Raw genomic sequence first — 19,817 nt, forward strand, 5'->3', positions numbered from 1 at the left:
CTCCTGACCTCGTGATCCGCCCGCCTTGGCCTCTCAAAGTGCTGGGATTACAAGCATGAGCCACCGCATCCGGCCTCATTTCTTCTTCCTTTCTTTCAAAAAGGTCTCACTCTGTTGAACAGGCTACAGTGCAGTGGCAGGATCATAGCTCACGGCAGCCTCCAACTGCTGGGCTCAAGCAATCCTCCCACATCAGCTTCCCAAAGCACTGGGATCACAGGTGTACGCCACTGCATCTGGCCCCACGCTCTTTTTTTTTTTTTTTTTTGAGACAAAGTTTCCCTCTTGTTGCCGGGCTGGAGTGCAATGGTGCAATTCCAGCTCACTGCAACCTCCGCCTCCTGGATTCAAGCGATTCTCCTACCTCAGCCTCCTGAGTAGCTGGGATTACAGGCATGCGCCACCATGCCCAGCTAATTTTTGTGTTTTTAGTAGAGACAGGGTTTCTCCATGTTGGTCAGGCTGGTGTCAAACTCCTGACCTCAGGTAATCCACCCATCTTGGCCTCCTAAAGTGCTGAGATTACAGGCATGAGCCACTGTGCCTGGCCCCAGCACACTTTCTCTTTTTTCTTTGAGATGGAGTCTCACTCTCTCACCCAGGCTGGAGTGCACTGGCATGATCTGAGCTCACTGCAACCTCCGCCCCTGGGTTCAAGTGATTCTCCCGCTCAGCCTCCCCAGTAACTAGGATTACAAGCATGAGCCACCATGCCCAGCTAATTTTTGTATTTTTAGTAGAGCCAGGATTTTGCCACGTTGGCCAGGCTGGTTTTGAACCCCTGACCTCAGGTGATTTGCCTGCCTTGGCCTCACAAAGTGCTAGGATTACAGTTGTGAGCCACGGCACCTGGCCCACACTCTTTCTTAAGACGTGCTCAATTTAAAAGTCTTGCTGGCTGGGCGCGGTGGCTCACGTCTGTAATCCCAGCACTTTGGGAGGCTGAGGTGGGTGGATCACAAGGTCAGTAATTCGAGACTAGCCTGACCAAACTGGTGAAACCCCATCTCTACTAAAAATACAAAAATTAGCTGGGCATGGTGGCATGTGCCTGTAATCCCAGCTACTTGGGAGGTTGAGGCAGGAGAATTGCTTGAACCTGGGAGGTACAGGTTGCAGTGAGCCGAGATTGCGCCACTGCACTCCAGCCTGGCGATAGACTGAGACTCCATCTCAAAAAAAAAAAAAAAAAAAGTCTTGCTGCTGGGTGCAGTGGCTCACGCCTGTAATCCCAGCACTTTGGGAGGCTGTGGCAAGTGGATGGCTTGAGACCAGGAGTTCAAGACCAGCCTGGCCAACATAGTGAAACTCCAATTGTACTAAAAACACAAAAAAATTAGCTGAGCATAGTGGCACATGTCTGTAATCTCAGCTACTTGGAAGTCTGAGGCACAAGAATCGCTTGAATCTAGGAGGCAGAAATTGCAGTGAGCCATGATGTCACCACTGCACTCCAGCCTGGGTGACACAGCAAGACTTTGTCTCAACAAAAAAGAAAAAAAACACAAAAAAATTCACGCTGACTTGGCATTAATATTTCTCCAAGACATCTCACATAACCTCTGCTGTCAGTTATTTTTTGCTGATCTTGAACTCTGACTGACAGAGCCAACCTCCTATCCACATAGCTCTCCTGGGAAACATTTATTATCCATTCCTCCATCATGATAGTCTTAGTGTCTGGCCTAGCACTATTAAACAAAGCTGTTTTTTTTTTTGAGACAGAGTCTCAATCTGTCATCCAGTTCGAAGTGCAGTGGCACGGTCTTGCCTCAGTACAACCTCTGCCTCATGGGTTCAAGCGATTCTCCTCCCTCAGCTTCCTGAGTAGCTGGTACTACAGGCGTGTGCCACCACACCCAGCTAATTTTTGTATTATTAGTAGAGACGGGGTTTCACCATATTGGCCAGGCTGGTCTTGAATTCCTGACCTGGTGATCCACCCACTCTGGCCTCCCAAAGTGCTGGGATTATAGGCGTGAGCCACCAAGCTTGGCCTGCAGTTAATTATTTTTTAAAAGATGGGGTCTTGCTATGTTGCCCAGGCTGGTCTCAAACTCCTGGGCTCAAATGATCCTCCCACCTTGGTCTCCCAAAGTGCTGGGATTACAGGTGTAAGCCATCATGCCCAGCCTATGAACAATCTTTTAAAAAAATGTTGGCCGGGCACGGTGGCTCATGCCTGTAATCCCAGCACTTTGGGAGGTTGAGGCACGCAGATCACCTGAGGTCAGGAGTTCAAGACAAGCCTGACCAACATGGTGAAAATTTGTCTCTACAAAAATACAAAAATTAGTCAGGCATGATGGTAGGCATCTGTAATCCCAGCTACTTAGGGGGCTGAGGTGGGAGAATTGCTTGAACCCGGGAGGCAGAGGCTGCAGTGGGCCAAGATCGTGCCATTGCACTCCAGCCTGGGCGACAGGGCAAGAAGCCGTCTCCAAAAAAAACAATTTTTTTTTTGGTTTAAGTGACTAAGTTTTGCACAAGTGATAGAATACTGAAACAATATTCATCCTTGAGGGGTTACTGAGGACAGGAACCAAATCTTTCTTGTATTTGGGATGTGAAACATATTTAATAATATTTAATATAAACAGTATAGGCAACATTTAACAATATTATATGCTAACATATAAAGTTTAACATTTTATTTTTTGAATAAACCAAATAACACTTGCCATAAAATTTACTACCAACTCATTGTAGATGTAGCACACATTATTTATCAAATTACTTTGAAGATTATAAACCCGCTTCCTCTTTTCATTCGCGAGGTCACCGTGACCGAGGGAGCTGCTGCTTCCGCACGTAGCAGGTTGTGCCTTTTCCCAATCAGGGTTCTGCATGGAAGCCGCGGGTCGCGGTGGGTTGCTGCAGGGGCTGGCGTGCAGGGTGAAAGCTGCTCGCGCCGGCCAGCGCCTGTGATCAAAACTCGAACGGAGGAGCAGGACGGGTCGAGCCCGAGCGTGGCAGTGTTGGCCCTGCCTTTTAGGAGGGCACACTCCGAAGGGTGCCTAGGGGCCGGAAGCCCGGGACCTAAGGCCCGCGCCATTCCAGGTGCAGGGGGGGCTCTCGCTCGAGGCGGGTTGGTTTTGCAGACACTGGGTCTGCAGCCCTCCACCAAGGGCCGGCGACAGACACCACGAAGCAGCCGCAGGCACCGTGCCTCGCTCCAGGCACCCCGGGGCCCGGGTTAGAGGCGCGGGTCGCACGCGCGTAGGGTCACGTGGGCGATGCGAGCGCGCGCCCCTGCACCAACGGGAGGGGGTGGGGGAAAGGGGCGGAGCCGGCGCTTGACCTCCCGTGAAGCCTAGCGCGGGGAAGGACCGGAACTCCGGCGGGCGGCTTGTTGATAATGTGGCGGTTGGAGCTGCCTGGCATCCCCAGGAGGCTGTGGGGCCAACTCCCGGAAGAAGGGTCTCTTTTTGCGCTAATGCGGCGGCCCCTCTGGACCCGGAAGTCCGGGCCGGTTGCTGAATGAGGGGAGCCGGGCCCTCCCCGCGCCAGTCCCCCCGCGCCAGTCCCCCCGCGCCAGTCCCCCCGCACCCTCCGCCCCGACCCGGGCCCCGCCATGTCCTTCTTCCGGCGGAAAGGTAGCTGAGGGGGCGCCGGCGGGGAGTCAGGCCGGGCATCAGGGGCGGCGGTGGGGCAGGTGGGCCTGCGAGGGCTTCCTCCAGGGCTGCAGCAAGGCCTTCGGCGAGCCTCGGCTTCCGCGCAGACGCCTCCTGAGTGAGTGTCCTGCTCTGCTCCGGGACTCAGGACTCAGTCCTGGAGGAGGCGGCCCTTCCTGCCCAGGGACAGCGGGCGCAACAGGTGGACGAAGGTCCGCGTCCCTGGCGATCGCCGCGACGGGGTCCACGGACACCGGAGGAGGAACTGCCAAAGTTTTTCCAAAGGACAAGCGGCCGGGCGGTCCTCCGGGTCCTCGGCCCGCGCGCCACCCGGGAGGCCCAGCCGGCCCCAGCCCTGGGCCCCTCCACAGCCCGCCCCAGCGCCGACCATCCGCGGCGGGACCCTCCCGGAGCGGCTGGCCAGCGGGGAGCGACCACACGGTGGCTGCAACTGGTGTCTCCCCGGGACGCAGCTCCGCCCTTCCCGGGAACCAAAGCGGCCGCCTGCGCCGGAGCTCCCCGAGGACGGGCGGGTAGGGAGCGGGCGCCGCGCCGGCTACCTGGAGCCCGGCCCCAAAAATGGGACACCCCCAGCGGGTGCCCCCAACCTTCCCACCTCTCGGGTCCGGGTCCAGGATGGGGTCGAGGCCGGTGCGCAGGGTGCGGAGAGCGCATGGGGCGCTTAGGGGGCCGCGACCCCGCAGCGGGGGTTTCTGCCAGAGGAGAACGCGATGACGCGAGCCGGAGGGCCCGAGGGCACAGCGAGGCCGGGAGCGCCGAGCTGGAGCCCGGGAGGGGCGCGAAGTCGGAGAGCGGAAACTTACTGCCATCGTGGACTCGCAGCTGTCGGCGTCCGGCTCGTCCTCCGGCGGCTCGGTGGGCGGCCGCGCAGGGCTGGGACCCGGGCTGAGGCCCGGGCGAGACTCTTCGGCTCTGAAAGAGCTGGTTCCATCGTCGTTGTCGGCGCGGGAAGCCGGCACTGGCCGCGGCCGGGTCCGCGGGGGCGTCGTGGAGCAGACCCCGCGGGAACCGGGGAAGTGGCGGGAGATCTGCTCGACGGGGCGGAGGGGGCCGGGCACAGTCGATGGCCACGTGCTCCTGGATGCAGACGGTCTCCTTCTCCCTGCGCCGCCGGAGGGTCATGCAGGCAGCGCCGCCCAGTCCGGGCCTGGCATGGCCCGGAGCGACCCAGGCCCGGGGCGGCTCAGCAGGCTGGGCTGGACGCGACTGGGGCTCCGCGGTGGCCCGCGCGAGGGCGGATCAGGGGCAGGCAGGCCAGGGAAGGGCAGGCAGGGGGCAGGCACAGCCCGCGTCACCCCGCAGCAACCAAGCAGAGTCAGTGTGTGGGCTGCGCAGGCAGCGCGGAGCAGACAGAGCCCGCGGGCGCCACACTCACTGGCATTCGTACTCACACCCGCCGGCATGCCAGCCTGGGATCCCGCACGCACACGCTGAAGGGACAAACGGAGAGCCAGCCAGGCAGGGGCCCACAGGACACCCACTGACACGTTCCCGAGGGTGCCAGCACAAGCTGGGCTCCGTTCACGCTCATGTGACATACGCAGGTGTGCAAGGACGGTGCATGTGCACACGTGTGCAGACACGTGGTGGAAGTATCCACTTGCTCACACCTGTAGGACACACTCACACAGAAAGTTACACACAGAGGGTTGATTGACGATGTTGTGACACAGTATACCCCCAAATGCGCGCGCGCGCGCGCACACACACACACACATGATCAAGGACACCCAGGGCACAATCTTCCATACACCCAAGCACCCCTAACAAGATGCACAGACATGCACTCATAGAAGTAATCAGGGGACTCTGAGCACAACTCCCTCTCTCCCCCCCCATCTACCAGGACACGAAGTCACACTCCTAAGCAGGTAGGGACAGGCTGCCGACACATGGGCAGGACATGTGCACGAACAAGGACACTGCGGGCACAGTCTGTGCACACATATTCTCAGGTCACATAAACACAGCACTCTGTAACCTCGAGTCAGCCCCTCTCTTGGTCAGTGAGTGGTCTGAAGGAGCCACTGGGACACGGTGGCTGAGAACCAGGACAGGGCCTGGTCAGGAGGGGTTGAGGGCAGGGCCTGGGAAGTGAGCGATGCAATGAGGCTGGGAGACACCCCCCACACACACCCACTCCAGGCCTCCCACATGGTCAGGTCACTAAACAAATCCCAGAGGGCCCAGCTCCAGCTGCTGCCTGGCTTTCCAGAAACAGAGCTCTGTTGGGAATGGCTGCTGCTTGGACAGGTGTGTCCCCAGAAAGCCCTGGGCATGGACGGAATCCTGTTGACCCTGTGATTTCCACTGACACTCAGCCTCAGCCCCAGGGGAGCTGCAAGACAGACTGAGACCCTCGTAGGTTCGGCTCTGTGTCTCCACCCAAATCTCATCTGGAATTGTAATCCTCCTGTGTCAACGGAGGAAGCAGGTGGGAGGGGATTGGATTTGGGGCAGTTTCCCCCGTGCTGTTGCCCTGATAGTGAGTGAGTTCTCAGGAGAGCTGATGGTTTTGAAGTGTGGCACTTCCCCATTCTCCACTCCGTCCCTCCTGTCGCCATGTGAAGAAGGTGCCTGCTTCCTCTCTGCCTTCTGCCCTGATTGTGAGTTTCCTGAACTGCGAGTCAATCAAACCTCTTTATAAATTACCCAGTCTCAGGTATTTCGTTATAGCAGCATGAAAACAAACTAATACAGACCCCTTCCCTGAGGCGCCTTCTCCTTAGGCCACCAGCTGCCCCCATGCTCCTCCTCTGCCCCCTGGTCTTGCTTTTCCCCTCATTAGGCCCAAGTGATCCACGTGGCCAGTCCAGCTCCATCCTACTGCAGGCCTGTGTGGCTGCTGGAGAGCCTGGGCTCCTTTCCTCACCCCGAGGCTGCCTGATGTGCTCTCTGGATCCTGGAGGAAACTGACCCCCTATCCTCATACTGGTGCAACTTCTTCTAGGCCCTCAAAGCTGGATGACGTGGGTTGGTCTTTTCTCTTGTCTCCACTTGCTGCTAGGGCTGTCCTTGGGCCAATGGATGAATGGATGGATGAATGGACAGTAGTCCGCTCAGGATGTCCCTGTCTGCCCTGAACTGGGCCCTTCTTCCAATGAGAAGCCTTCCTGAGTGAGTGTATATAGTCATCCCTTGACATTCATGGAGGATTAGTTCTAGAGTCCCCAGGGATGCCCAAGTCTCTGATATAACATGGCCTAGTGTTTACAAATGACCTATGCACATCCTCCCGTATACAGTAGACCATGTCTAGATTAGTTATGATACCTAATACGATGCAGATAATATATAAATGGTTGTGATACTGTACTGTGTAGGGAATGATGACAAAACCAAATTCTGCACATGTTCATTGAGGCATAAGCATCCAATTTCTTTTCTGAATGTTTTCCATCCGCTGTTGGCTGAATGCACAGGTGCAGAGCTCCCAGATACGAGGGCCAACTGTGCTTTGAGAGTAGGATGGGTGAGGTTGCTAATGAGTACAGGGGAGCAGGTGTCCATCAGGAGGGCCCTGCACTGGGGCCTCTGGACGCCCTCTCTCAGTTACTGAGCCTCCCGTTTTGGATGGCACAAGCAGACTCAGCCCAGGTCAAAGCCTTCCCCTCCAATGTTCTTTTTGTCCCAAGCTCTTTCTGGCCCCTGGAATTTGGCATCCCGTAGGCCCTGGGTGGAAGGACAGACGAGGCAGATTTTAGAGAACATGTCTGGAAGAGTGAGCCCCTACTGGGTGCCGGGCACGTTCCCCACAGGATCCTCTAGCTAGAATAACCAAGGGTCGTGGAGCAAAACACCCAATTAAAATATCAGAAATAAAAAAGCGATACCATTAGAGACAGTATTTTTAAGACCATTAGAGATACTAAAAAGTCCATTAGGTAATGGTATTAGCATTTTGATTCTGAGATTCAACAGCAGCAGTCACTTCCCTCCACCCCTATGTGTAGCCCAGGACCACCCTGGGTGGGGAGGACTGAGGTCAGGGAGCACCCATGGATGCTCTGATGCTGGCCCTGGGCCCCGGGGGTGACAGTGACGAGGAATTGGGTGCACACATGAGTGGGGCAGCCAGGCCTGGCCAGAGAAGCAACATACATGTGCACAGATGCATTTACCCACATACACGTGAGCACACAGGTGCACAGACACCTTGCACACAGGCGTGTTGAAGCCTCAGGTAGTGGAGGATGCTGACTGGGCCCTGCTGACCTGGGCAAGGCCCCATTGTGATGCGTGCCATGACCTCGGAATGCCACTTATGCCTAGCACCTGTCTGTGCTCTCTGGCCTCACTCTGTGTTCTACAGTGGCTACACACACACAGTGGCATCTGTGAGCACTTCTGTGTACTCAGAGATTTTTCTACCTGAGAGACATAACCCAGGCCAGCTGATTCATCAGAATCAGGTGAGTGTGACCTGCTCTCTTCTCTCCATGCTGACTTGGGGACAGTGGCTATAGTGTGGGCTATGCTGGCCTCTGGGCAGCTGCCAAGGAGGGTGATCCCTGAGCACGCGGTGCCTCTTCTACGCTGCCCGTGTAGACGATTGTCTCTTTCGTCCCCATGGTGGCTCCGTAGGGTGAGTGCTGCCCCGAATGTACCCATTCGACAGGTGAGACTTCTGGGGTCAGAGAGGCGGTAATCAGTCTGGGAATCCAGACGTGACCCTAGGTTTTGCTGTCAGCCTGCCTTGTGCCGAAAGGGACTTCAGGCCTGAACCCTGTGGCCTCCCTGCTCTGCATCCCAAATCTGTCCAGGGTTTTCCATCCTGATGGGGCAGAAACTGGCCCTGGCAGAGCCACTGGGATGAATCCACAGATTGACTGGGATGAATCATCAAAACACCTCTGTGGCCTAAGCTGGGTCCTGATGGTCGCTGTGGGACCCACTGGGCACACACAGTCTCTTGTCCAGGAGTGAATGGGGAGCCTTCAGCCTTTGGGCAGTTGTGGAAAATGAAGACTCCCTGAAGGGCTGGCTGGAGGGAGACTCTCTCTCCTCCTCTTCAGAGGGTCCAGGCACTGAGGTTCTCCCCAAGTATTTCTTTCTCTGTCTGGTCCTATCGAGTCCTCACCCTCCTTTTGCCCCGGGTGTTCCCAGAAGGGATGGTCCATCTAGGTGTTCTCCAGGACCAAGGACCCCCTGTTGGGTCTTGGTCCTCGGTGACCCAGGGAGATGAAGCCCCCTCCTATGTGGAGAGCTCAGAATGGTGGAGTCCGCCGTCCCTTCCCCAGAGACGTGGTTTCCACGAGCACAGAGGCTGCTTTGGAGACAGTAGATCATTTTCATCCCCCAACCAAACACCCTTCTGCTCAACTGGCGTTATTCCTAAAGTGGCGTCGCTGCTCTGACTGAAGGGCCATGGTAGCCCAAGTGATGAGTGGAGTAGGACGGAGCACTCAGGAGAGATCCTGTTCCTTGTGGGAAACTGGACATCTCTGTGGTCCCTGAGAATCTCAGGAGGCCGACTGTACAGAGACCTCTGGTCCCTGACCCCAGTCTGCCTCTACATGTCTGGAGTAGCCCATCATGGGCCCTTCAATTTAGGCAAGGAGACACCATTCAACCTGCCAGGGCAGGTGTGTGCCTGTTTCATGGCATTTGGGGACACGGGATTATCTGACCAGGTCCCACTGTTCTCACGTCCTTGAGAAGATGCCCACCCCAGCTTGGGGCTTGAGACTCCAGAGACCCATGCAGGTGTGGGCCGCTGCGTCTGGCCCCTTTTCACCTGGCGGCAGTGGTGGAATGGGGGTTACGCAGCCAGCCAGCATCTGGGAGCCCAGTGGGAGCGGTTCAGGTGTTCTCTGAAGTTCTCAGGTGCAGTGTAATCTTTAGATGATTTTGTCTCACAAGATGGAGATGACAGAACATACATTACAGGAGCGAGAGGACATCATTCTCAAATATGAGAAGGTACAGGTCGGTCTGCTCCTTGGAGGGGGACCTCTGCCAGTGCGCCCTGGTCAAAGGGTTTTGGGCTCCCTAGGAGCACAGGGTGGGGACGGGTGGCCAATGTCCCCAGGCCTCTTGTACCCTTTACCTTGGGCCCCTCAGCGAGGCTCCCTCTGGGTTGCAGGGACACCGAGCTGGGCTGCCAGCGGACATGGAGCCTGAGCCTGTGGAAATCCACAACCGCACGGATCGGTTTGGAATTGTGCAGTGAGTCCTCTGTGCTCCCCTCAGCCCCTAAAGCACCTATCTCAGCTCAGGGATGGGTTTGCTTTTAGAAAAAACCTCCTGAGGCCCTGAGGCCATGTCTCCCCAGGTCCGGCCAACCTCCTTCCCAGGGTCAGACCTCCTCCCTGGCTCCCCTGCAGGCCCTGCCTGAGGTTGTTAGGCCAGAGGTGAGGGGCCCATCCAGGGAGCGGGTGGGAATGGAGAAGGGGCTAGATCAGGCCCCTGGGCTCTCAACAGTTCCATCTCCAAGTTAGCACAAGAGGAGCAGGGTAGCCTGAGGGTCTAATCCTGTCCACTGACAGACAACCCCAGTGAGATCCAAGGTTTGTGGCCATAGGGTGAAGGGACACCTGCCCCAGCTTCGGGGCTGTTGTTGAGGGCCCACCTGCCCCTGTTCTCCCCCATTTCCCTAGAGCCATAGCCCTCCCTGTCCCCATGGGGAAAGGGGAAAGGCACAGGGACAGTGGGGGCTGTGGCCCTAGGGGAATGAGGGAGAAGACGGGCAGAACCCTGTTCTGGGCATCTCACGGTGAGGCCAAAATGGCAGCAGAGCTTGCAGCTAAAGAGCCTCGGTCCTCAGGCCTGTAATCCCAGCACTTTGGGAGGGCGAGGCGGGTGGATCACGAGGTCAAGAGATCGAGACAATCCTGGTCAACATGGTGAAATCCCGTCTCTACTAAAAATACAAAAAATTAGCTGGGCATGGTGGCACGTGCCTGTAATCCCAGCTACTCAGGAGGCTGAGGCAGGAGAATTGCCTGAACCCAGGAGGCGGAGGTTGCTGTGAGCCGAGATCGCACCATTGCACTCCAGCCTGGGTAACAAGAGCGAAACTCCGTCTCAAATAAAAAAGAGCCTGGGTCTGGTGCTGGGAAGGGATCTGGGGCTAGGTAAGAGGAGCCCAGCCTGGCGCCCACTCCTCAGGGATCATAGCATGGAGAGACAGAGGATCCCGGGGGAGGTAGGGTGGAGGGAGCGTATGAGCCCTGCCACTTCTAAAATGCAGGGTGTGTGGCTCGGGTGCAGGGAGAGGCAGGTGGACGCTGGGAGGTCAGACCTGCGAGGGCCTTGGGTGTGTAGGGGGCGATGGGTCCCAGTTACACCCTGGGTGCACTGCACAGGTCTCAGGCCAGGCTCTGGAGACCCCGGCAGTTCCACATCACGTGAGCACTTTGAAGGGACTCCTGTCAGGGCCCGGTCACCCACCCTGGGAAGCCCCTATCCCATCTCATGGCCCACCTTTCTCAGCTCTAGCAGAAAGCACCACCTCTAGGCCAGGAGGGGCACCCCGTTGTGCAGCCTGACTGCCCCCCCACACCAGGGGCCCCAGTAACCCAGGCCAGGCTGGCCCTGCACTCCTGCTCCTCCCAGGTCCTGGCCCCTCCTGGGAGTCAGCCCCACAGGAAAGCCCCCGTCCTCCCTTCCCTGTGCCTTTTTCCGGGCTGAGCCCTGAACTGGATGGGACAGAGCCAGTTCTTTCTGGGGGTCGGCTCCCAGACCGGACGGCTCCAAGCCCTGTGCAGCTCCTCAGCTCTGCTTGGTTGCCTTACAGTGAGACGGAGCTGCCCCCTCTCAGTTCCTGGGAGGTCAAGGTAAGATCCTGATGCATGGGGGGCCTGACCCAGGGACAGGGGGACTGGGCAGGTGGTGTGTGAGGTGGAGGAGGCAGCAAGCCTGGGTGGGGGTGGGTGGGAGCAACACGCTGTCACAGGGAGGGGCAGCTTCCCTGCTGGACCTGACCCCAAGTCACTGTATCTCTGGCAGTTTGATGAAATTCCAAAGTGAGAATCAGAGTCGTGGCTTGGGGGCAGCTGCCCACTTGTGTCAGAACCCCACCTAGAGGCTGGGACCTGACCTATGACTGGTGTGTCTGTGGCCTGAGAATGGCACATCCCAGGGACCCAAGGCCAGCCCACTGGCGCTCATTTGCTGAAAGGCTGTCAGCCCTTAGGGTCTGCCATTCCCTGGCTCCTTCCAGCTGGGTCCCACCAGGGCTCCAGAACCCAAGATGCAGCATTCACGGGCTGCTCTGAGAAGGCTGGCGGCTCCGCTAACTCCAGCATTCCTCCTTTGACAGCAAATTCGGCAGGAGCTGAGACGCAAGACCGAGTGGAGGGAAATGCTGGGCGAATGGGAGAAATATAAGAACAGCGAAAAAGTAACGTGTGTAGGGAGAGGCCCCAGAACCACTCTCTGCAGGGACAGGGGACAGGCACCCGTGGCTGTGGCCTGGCACCCTCAGCCTCTCAGAGGGCGGGTGGCACACTGTCCTCATGCAGAGGACCACAGGCCTGGTCGCCAGCTTTGCTACCCGTTGGTGTGAGAGTCACCTTGTTCGAAGGGAATCTGAATCTAGGGCTGGAGCCACCGGAGCTCAGGGCTAGGGCAGCCTCCTGGTGACCCGAAGGAAGGAACAGGTCCAGATCAGAGTTCAGGACTCTGAGTGCCCATTTTCTCCTTCAGTCCTGGGAAGGGAGACCCTGCCCCAGCTTGACCTCACCTCTACTGAGGAATCACGGGGCCAAAACTAATAATTTACAGAATTCTCGGGATCTGGTCCTCGTGGGGGTCGCCTCTGGCCCGAGTCACCAGATCGTTTTCTGCCCACAGCTCATTCGCCGTGTTTATGAGGGCATTCCCATGAATATCCGGGGCCAGGTGTGGTCGGTCCTCCTCAACATTGATGACATCAAGGCGAAAAACCCCAGCAAATACCAGGTATGCTAAGCCAGAGCCCAACAAACAGGCCAGGCCGTGTCAGGCGTCCAGGTCTCCAGCTGCAGGGAACGAACATCAAGCCCCACTTGGGGCATGTGTGTGCTGGCCAGATGCACATCCTGGGCATAGATGGCCACATAGACACCACAGAGGAGCTCGGCTTTGGGGACCCTCCCCGGCTTCAGAAACAAGCCAAAAAGCAGCTTTCTGCAGAAGGAAATCTTCCTTCTTTCCTTCCTTCCGGAAGTGCTGACTGTGGGATGACTGCATTTTGGGGCAGGGAGTCTTCCCTCTGTTCTGAGGCTGCTTCCTCCTCTTGGCCCTGCCCTACAGCTCATGAAGGAGAAGGGGAAGAGGTCCTGTCAACAGGTGCACCAGATCGACCTGGACGTGAGGAAGACCCTCAGAAGACACAGTCTTTTCCAGGAGCGATACGGCATCAAGTAAGCCCACGGGAGCCACAGGGCCCCAGTGGAGATGGGGTGAACCAGAGGGATGGGGACTTCCCTGGAGCAGAAGCCAGGGTCACCCAAGAAGGATGACAGAGCTGCCAAGTGCTCTCCTGGCCCAGGAAGCAGCCGGCACCAGGGACCGAGCAGCTCCCAGGTTCCAAGCCCTGGGCCAGGCTGGAACATGTGGGGCCAGAAGCGAAGAGGATCCTGAGGAGACAGAAGGCAGCAAAGAAAATCATGCACAATGGGGAAAAGTGCTCTCCCTGAGCCATGGGGACCCATGGTAGCACCCACGGGAGGGCGGCAGGATGGAGGGCCCGTGAGCCTCCCCAGGCAGCACTGACAGCACCAAATGCTGGGGGCACTCAGGGTCCTGGAAACTCTCATCCGGGTCTGCTGGGAATGTGACATGGCACAGCCACTTTGGCAGCCAGTTGGGCAGTGGCTCACAAAGCTCAATGCACTTGAACCACAGGTCCCCAAAGTGTCAGATATTGAGCCCAGTGACTTGGAAACTGACATCCACATGAAACCTGCATGCCACCTTCACTGCTTCATTCATCATCACTCACACACAGGGCCTTTGGGGACGACCATCAGCCTGGGAATGGGGCGAGGAAGGTTGGTTCTCCCTTGAAATAGAAGACTCACTGAGAAAAGGGAACGAGCCAGTGATGCCCGCACGAACGTGGGTGGAACCTAGATGCATTTTGCTAGGAGAAAGAAGCCAGACTCGAAAAGCTACCACTGTAGGATTCCCATTCATAGGCCATTGAGGGAAAGGTCAAACCAGGGGGACTGAGAGCCGGTCTGGGTGACCAGGAGCTGACAGAATGGGGAAGGCGGGCTGCATAGGGGCCACTCTGGAGTCGTGGAGGATGAACGAGTCGCTCCAGGAGGGGCTGGAGCAGTGGCCGGGAGACTCTGCACATTGGGTTAGAACCATGGCAGAACTGTACACCCAAAGACTGAACTGGCGTGTGTGCAAACTGAAAAAAAAGTCAATCAAAGCAAAAATGATTAGTCAACTCACTGTCCAACTGGGATATCTGCATTTCATAGATGTGGACTTTACTGAAACATTTCTTAAACAGTCAAAGGCCCTGAAGAGCTCACCGCTTGTCTGGTGAATCATCTGAACGCGAAATGGGATTTGTTGTTAGGGTTTGTAGACAAAGTGAAACTAATAGCATCTCCACAAAAGAAATGAAAGCCCCCTTTCTCTGTCTCCTAGGCAGCGGGAACTATTCCACGTCCTGCTGGCCTACGCAGAGTATAATCCGGTGAGTATTCTGGGCAGTGACCATATTCCCATATTCACGGCCATATTCCCTGGCGTGGGTGTCTATTGGGGGTGTCGTTGCTTCTTTCCAAGTCAGTATTTGTGAGCCACCAGGATATAGAAGGCATGACTCTAGCTCACTGCTGGCATAAACTTCCAAGCAAGGGGGGTGGTCTCAAGGGGTCAAACTGAGTCACAAAGGAGTCAGGGCCCTGACTCCTGGTGTCACCTGGGCCCGACCACCACTTCTCAGAGCAAGAAATGACACCTTCCTCCTGGGGCTGCCCACAAAGCCCAGGAGCTTGGCGGGGTCGCACGCAGGACAGTGCTCTCAGGAGACATTTCGATCAGTTGCTGAAGTGTCTGATGGACATGGCTCTTGTCATGAAATGAAATGAATTTGCATCCTGAGGAAGCCTCTTCTTCAGAGGAAGCCTCCCCAGTCACCTCTGTCTTCTCCAATGACATGAGTCCTCCCAGGTGACCTCAGCACCCAGGTGATATCCTTCCATGGTGATGTCCTTCCACGGTGACTCTGGCTCTTGCAGGAGGTGGGCTACTGCAGAGACCTGAGCCAGGTGGCCGCCTTGTTCCTACTGTACCTTCCCGAAGAGGACGCATTCTGGGCACTGGCACAGCTGCTGGCCAGTGAGAGGCACTTCCCACAGGGTAGGTGGACAGGTGCCCCTGGGGCTTCTTGCTACCAAACCCGGGGATGCTCACCCTGGCCAGGTGATCTCAACTTTCAGTGAAGGCACCTTCCTGTGTCGCCAGCTTGTTGGGAGCCTTTAGGATGTCTCTGCTGAGGGTCCCACAGGAGCTGGGGGCTGACCCCCAGAGCCCAAGTCAGACGCCTTTCATCCCCATCAGCAGAGGACATCTCATCCTCCCTGTGGCCGCCCTGTGTGTCCTGGAGCCACGCTCTTTGGCTCTGATTCTGTGCAGCTGACTCTCCCCTCCCTGAGAGTCTTCCTGCCCTTCAGCTGCCTGGGCTCCAGCTGCCCTCGGTCCCCACAAATGGGCTGACTGAGCCCAGGTGGCAGCATCTTCCCCCATCCCGTGTCCTCTGGCCCGACGCCACTTCCAGGAGATGACCGAGAAGCCCAGCACCCACTCTGTTCTGGCCACCCTCTGTCCTGGCCTCAAAGTCAGCCTTGCCCTCCCAGCACCCTGGCCCAGGAGGCCTCCAGGAGCACCTCCAGCCAGGCTCCAGGGGATGTTCCCACCCCTCCTCCCCAGGGCCAAGGCAGCATCGTGGGGTCAGCAGATGGGAGGGTGGGAGGCCTCGGGGATTGGGGGCCTCTGCAGCTGCCCAGCTCTTCCAGCTGACGGCTCCACATCTTGGGAGAGGGCTCTGATTTCATGATGAGCTGGGGGCTTCTCAGGATTCCACAGCCCAAATGGCGGGACAGTCCAGGGGCTCCGAGACCATCAGGAGCATGTGGTGCCCTCGTCACAACCCAAGACCATGTGGCATCTGGTGAGTTTACGGTCCTCTGGACTCTTCTCCAGAGGCCCTGCATCACGTGGGGCTGGAGGAGCGGGGGGGCTGGAGCCCCCCGGTGGCTGGTGACAGGCTGAGTGGCAGCCAGGGCCCGACCTGGGACGTAGGGTTCTCCGTGGGCTGGGATTTGGGTTTTTTTTCCAGCCCTGGAGGAGACAGAGGCACAGGGACTGGGGCCCAGCTCCCGCAGAGCAGGGCTAAGGGCAGTGTGTCCCCCGGGAGTGTGGGAAGGGGAAGGTGTTGTGGGGAGCCCTGGACACCGCCCAGTGTTCTGCACTTAGGGAGGGGTCTTCAGTGGGTCCTGGAAGAGGGAGGTTTCTAGAGCAGCCCAGGGGGCCCTGAGCACCTCTGTTCCTCCCATCAGGACAAGGAAGGGCTAGGCGCACAGGCTTCCTCATTAGGCTGGCTTCTCCGGATGCTGAATGATGAGGTAAGGAGGCACAGGGAGTCTCAGGGACCCTCCTTGCCGTGCAGTGCCCTGCTTCCCCAGCTCGGGGGTCTGGCCCACCCCCAGCCCACAGGAGGCCCATGAGGGTCCCCACAGGACACACAGCAAGACCCTCTGCCCCAGAAGGATCATCCCAAGGCAGAGGCCGGGGCTGAGGACCAACCTCATGGGCAGACTGGGCCAGGATCTGACTTGGGAGGGCTCAGGGAAGCCTCAAGCCCCTCTCTCCAGAAGCCACATCCCCACTGAAATGAGTGCCCCCCCATGAGGAGCTGCAAGACCTTGTCTGACCCAGCCTCCCAGAAGGGTCAGGCCACCCTCATGGGGAGGGTCACTGACTCTGGGGACTGAAGCCCCAATGGGCCCAGCTTAAGCCCCAGCCTCAGCCTGGAAGGGCCAGGTCCTCCCACGCCTGCTGTCCCCACAGATCTCTCTCGGCCTCACCCTGCGCCTCTGGGATGTTTATGTATTGGACGGGGAGCAGGCGCTGATGCCCATAACGGGCATCATCTGCAAGGTTTGGAGGAGTAAGTCCACCTGTGACCTGGGGAGCACTGGGGTCAGACCCCAGTTGACCCGAGGGAGCTTCCTCACACTGTCCTCATGATCCTCAGTTCTGGCCCAGAGGGAGATCTGGCCGGGTGGGCTGGGAGGGCACAGTGACACCGAGTCCATCCCCCACATGACCCAGATGAAAGTCGGGAGTGTGGTGAGCACTGCCCTGCCCAGGCCGCCCCCCAGCCACAGCCTCCTGTGCACATCTGGACCACTGAGGCGGCCACAAAAGGATCCGGCACCGCCCAGTGGGAGACTGAAGTGGCCACGGGGTATGGGCTCTGACCCCTCCCAGGGAACTCTCCTGGCCTGATGCCCACCCTGTCCCTAGAGCGCCTGCTGAGAACATCAAGGTCTGGCCTGTGGGCACGCTTCCGGAACTTCTTTTCCGGTACCTGGGTGATGGATGATGAAAAGGTGTTAAAACATCTGTGGGCCTCGAGGCCCACAAAGAAGCACAAGGACCTGCCATCCCCAGGTGGGCTCCAGTGCCAGGTCCCCTCCCGAGTCACCCTCTGGGGAAGTCAACAGTGGGGAAATGCCTGGGACCCCCAACCCTACTACCTGGCCCTCCCTCTTCAGCCTTTCTTCCTCCTCTTCCTCCTAGACCGTAAGAAAGTACAGTAGGCCCACCGGTCCTCAGGGCAGGCGCTCAGTGCATGTGGACTGGATGTGCTGTGCACGCAGGAGGGGGATGTGGGCAAGAACCTCCAAGAAGCCCCCTCCCACTTTCCATGGTGGCCCGTTGTCCCCCTCATGGGGCCCTCAAGGGCACCGGAGGAGCCAGACTCATTTGTGGGAGCCCCCGTCCCTCCCTGTGAGCACTGACAGCCTCGGAGAGCAGCAGAGGCCCCTTACTCCTGCACAGCCCTTCAAGGGTGCCAGGACCACAAGCCTTGAGCCAGGGAGATGAGGGAATCAGTGTCCCTGACCCCCAGAGCATTCAGGGACAGGACCCAGGGGGGAACCCGGTCCCAGAGCCGAGCCCAGAGTTCAGCCAGATGTGGGAACGGTCAGCGCTGGCATGGACTGGGCAGTTCAGGAGAGCAGAGGGTGACCCACGTCCAGGCCCAATCACCCACTTTGGAGACAGGTCCCCATGGGAGGTGGCAAGGGGGCTGGGTGACAGCCAAGGCCCCTCCCACCTGAGTTCTGCCTGGCGGCTGTAGCCCTGGGAGGAGGGTGTGTGGCAGGAAGCCCCCAGCCAGCCTGGACTCTGGGGGGCAGTCCCAGGAGCCACCTGCCATCCCCAGACGGCCTCCTCACCCCAGGTTGCACGCTCCCCTCCCTCTGGAATCAGCAGACTACAGGCGTGTCCTCAGTGTCAGACCCCAGGCACCTGGGACCCAGCCCGGAAAGGCCTACATGGGCTCACTGGAGACGCCGACCATGCCTGTTTTCCTTTCAGCCAAACCCGAACAAGGGTCCTCGGCACCCAGGCCCGTGCTAGCTTCACCTGGCAGGAACACCCTCTGCAAGGGGGACGGTCAGCCCCCTCCCAGCCCAGCAACCCAGTGCCCGCAGACCATTTGGTCAGCTCCCCCACCACGGGCGCCTCATCCTTTCATACCCTGTCCTGGTGGGGCAGTCCGCGAAAACACCTACCCTGTGTCCAGCCCAGCCTTGGCTCAGAGAAGACCTCGCCATTCCTGGCGATATATAGAGTGGAGTTCAATGCCCCAGCTCCCGACGGACCTGGATGTGGGGGGCCCTTGGTTCCCCCATTATGATTTCGAGCAGAGCTGCTGGGTCCGTGTCCCGTCTGACTGTGTCCTGGACATCCCCGGGACCATGGGACAGGCCTAGCCCAGGAAGCCCATGGGGACCCTGACACCGGGCCCTGCCCAGGCCCATCAGGACTAAGAGGAAGGTCAGGAGATATCCCCACTGCAACATGGGCACCTGTATTTGGCTCCTTCACCAAATGACTGTGACTGGAGCCAGGGGGCACCCCGCCAGCTCCCAGCCCTAACCCTGACACTAACCCCTGACCTTAACCCGAACCCTAACCCGAACCCCGCAGCCCCAGACACCTTGGAAAATCCCGTTCAATGGGGAGGCTTGTCCCATCAAGGCCACGAGAGAGAGAGAGAGAGGAGCGTGGCATCCCCGAAGCCCTGGCCAGCCAGCAGCATGCCCCAGGGCCTCTGTACCAACCTTTGGGCGTATTCCCCTCCCAGGGCACAAAAAGCCCCAGCCCTGGGACGAGAGGGGCACCAGGGGTATGTTGGGCTCCCAGCTGTAGTCAGCGTGACTATGCCGGGGACCCTGGCGCTGGACAGCTCTGCCACTGTCCCAGAAGCCGGGCGAGGCTAAAAGCCTTGCAGCCATTGCTGCAGCTTCGCCACCACCAGCTGCCTTCTAGCTGCCAGTGCAGGCTTTCCCAGTACTCCCACCAAAGAGAATCACGACGGAGGATGATGCTGGTCCTGAGGTGAGCAGAACAGCACACCCTGTGGATGGAGCCGGCTTCTTTCCCGGCCATCTTGTTTGCTGGATGGGCCCACGGAAGGAGTGGCCTTGAGACGGGCATGGGGACTAAAGAGGCTCAGCATCCTGCACCTGCCCTTACCAAGGCTCACCAGGCTGACACCACTGCTGAGCACCCTATTTGTGGATGAGATACACCCAGTATCTGGGATGGCACCATTTCCCAGGAGGACCAGTTGGCCACCTGCTGACAGGCTGACCACCCTGTGGAGGGGACGGAGATTGGCTTTCGCTGCCCTGAGCCACAATGTGGACATGGACCTGCCGGCCCTGCAGTGCACACGGCACTGATTCCCACCAGGACACCCCATTCACAGCTGGGGACGAGCAGCAGTGCGCTCCCACCTCAGGGCCTTGGCTCTGCCACTTCTACTTGGAATGTTCTCAGTTCTAGAAGCATCTGGGCCAGGGCTCATGGCTGGATAAGCACCTGAGGTCCCAAACAAGCCTCCCATCCTCGTTTTACTTTTTGGGAAACTTATGAACATTTCTTGAGATGTGACTTACGGCCCTGGTAAGTGCACAGCTCAAAAGACATTCAGCGATG

The 19,817-nt window shown here is 58.3% G+C and overlaps 1 protein-coding gene across 2 annotated transcripts; it reads left to right on the top strand.

The window, feature by feature from the left end:
- Positions 1-4,909: 4,909 nt before the first annotated feature.
- On the top strand, positions 4,910-18,866 carry LOC135275745 (TBC1 domain family member 3G-like). Of its 2 annotated transcripts, XM_064378262.1 has the most exons (15): positions 8,008-8,047; positions 9,498-9,557; positions 9,721-9,803; positions 9,910-9,988; positions 11,374-11,413; positions 11,899-11,979; positions 12,432-12,539; positions 12,873-12,982; positions 14,226-14,274; positions 14,822-14,942; positions 15,659-15,753; positions 16,142-16,207; positions 16,653-16,752; positions 17,112-17,258; positions 18,189-18,866. In XM_064378262.1, exons 2-15 carry the CDS (start codon positions 9,550-9,552, stop codon positions 18,584-18,586), a joined length of 1,485 nt encoding a protein of 494 aa, XP_064234332.1. In that variant the 5' UTR covers positions 8,008-8,047; positions 9,498-9,549; the 3' UTR covers positions 18,587-18,866. The 2 variants fall into 2 exon arrangements, with proteins under 2 accessions (XP_064234331.1, XP_064234332.1); XM_064378261.1 differs by lacking the exon at positions 9,910-9,988 and having other exon boundaries at positions 4,910-8,047.
- Positions 18,867-19,817: the final 951 nt, after the last annotated feature.

Source organism: Aotus nancymaae, unplaced genomic scaffold (assembly GCF_030222135.1).
Source record: "Aotus nancymaae isolate 86718 unplaced genomic scaffold, 86718_ANA_hifiasm-v0.15.2.pri h1tg000018l, whole genome shotgun sequence".
NCBI classification, from domain to species: domain Eukaryota; kingdom Metazoa; phylum Chordata; class Mammalia; order Primates; family Aotidae; genus Aotus; species Aotus nancymaae.

Excerpts from the sequence above, each read along its gene's own strand:
- LOC135275745 (XM_064378261.1), top strand. The coding sequence starts at position 7,871 with ATGCGTGCCATGACCTCGGAATGCCACTTATGCCTAGCACCTGTCTGT. Across the intron at positions 12,540-12,872 it reads AAAACCCCAGCAAATACCAG|CTCATGAAGGAGAAGGGGAA; the intron begins GTATGCTAAGCC and ends CCTGCCCTACAG. Across the intron at positions 17,259-18,188 it reads CAAGGACCTGCCATCCCCAG|CCAAACCCGAACAAGGGTCC; the intron begins GTGGGCTCCAGT and ends TTTTCCTTTCAG.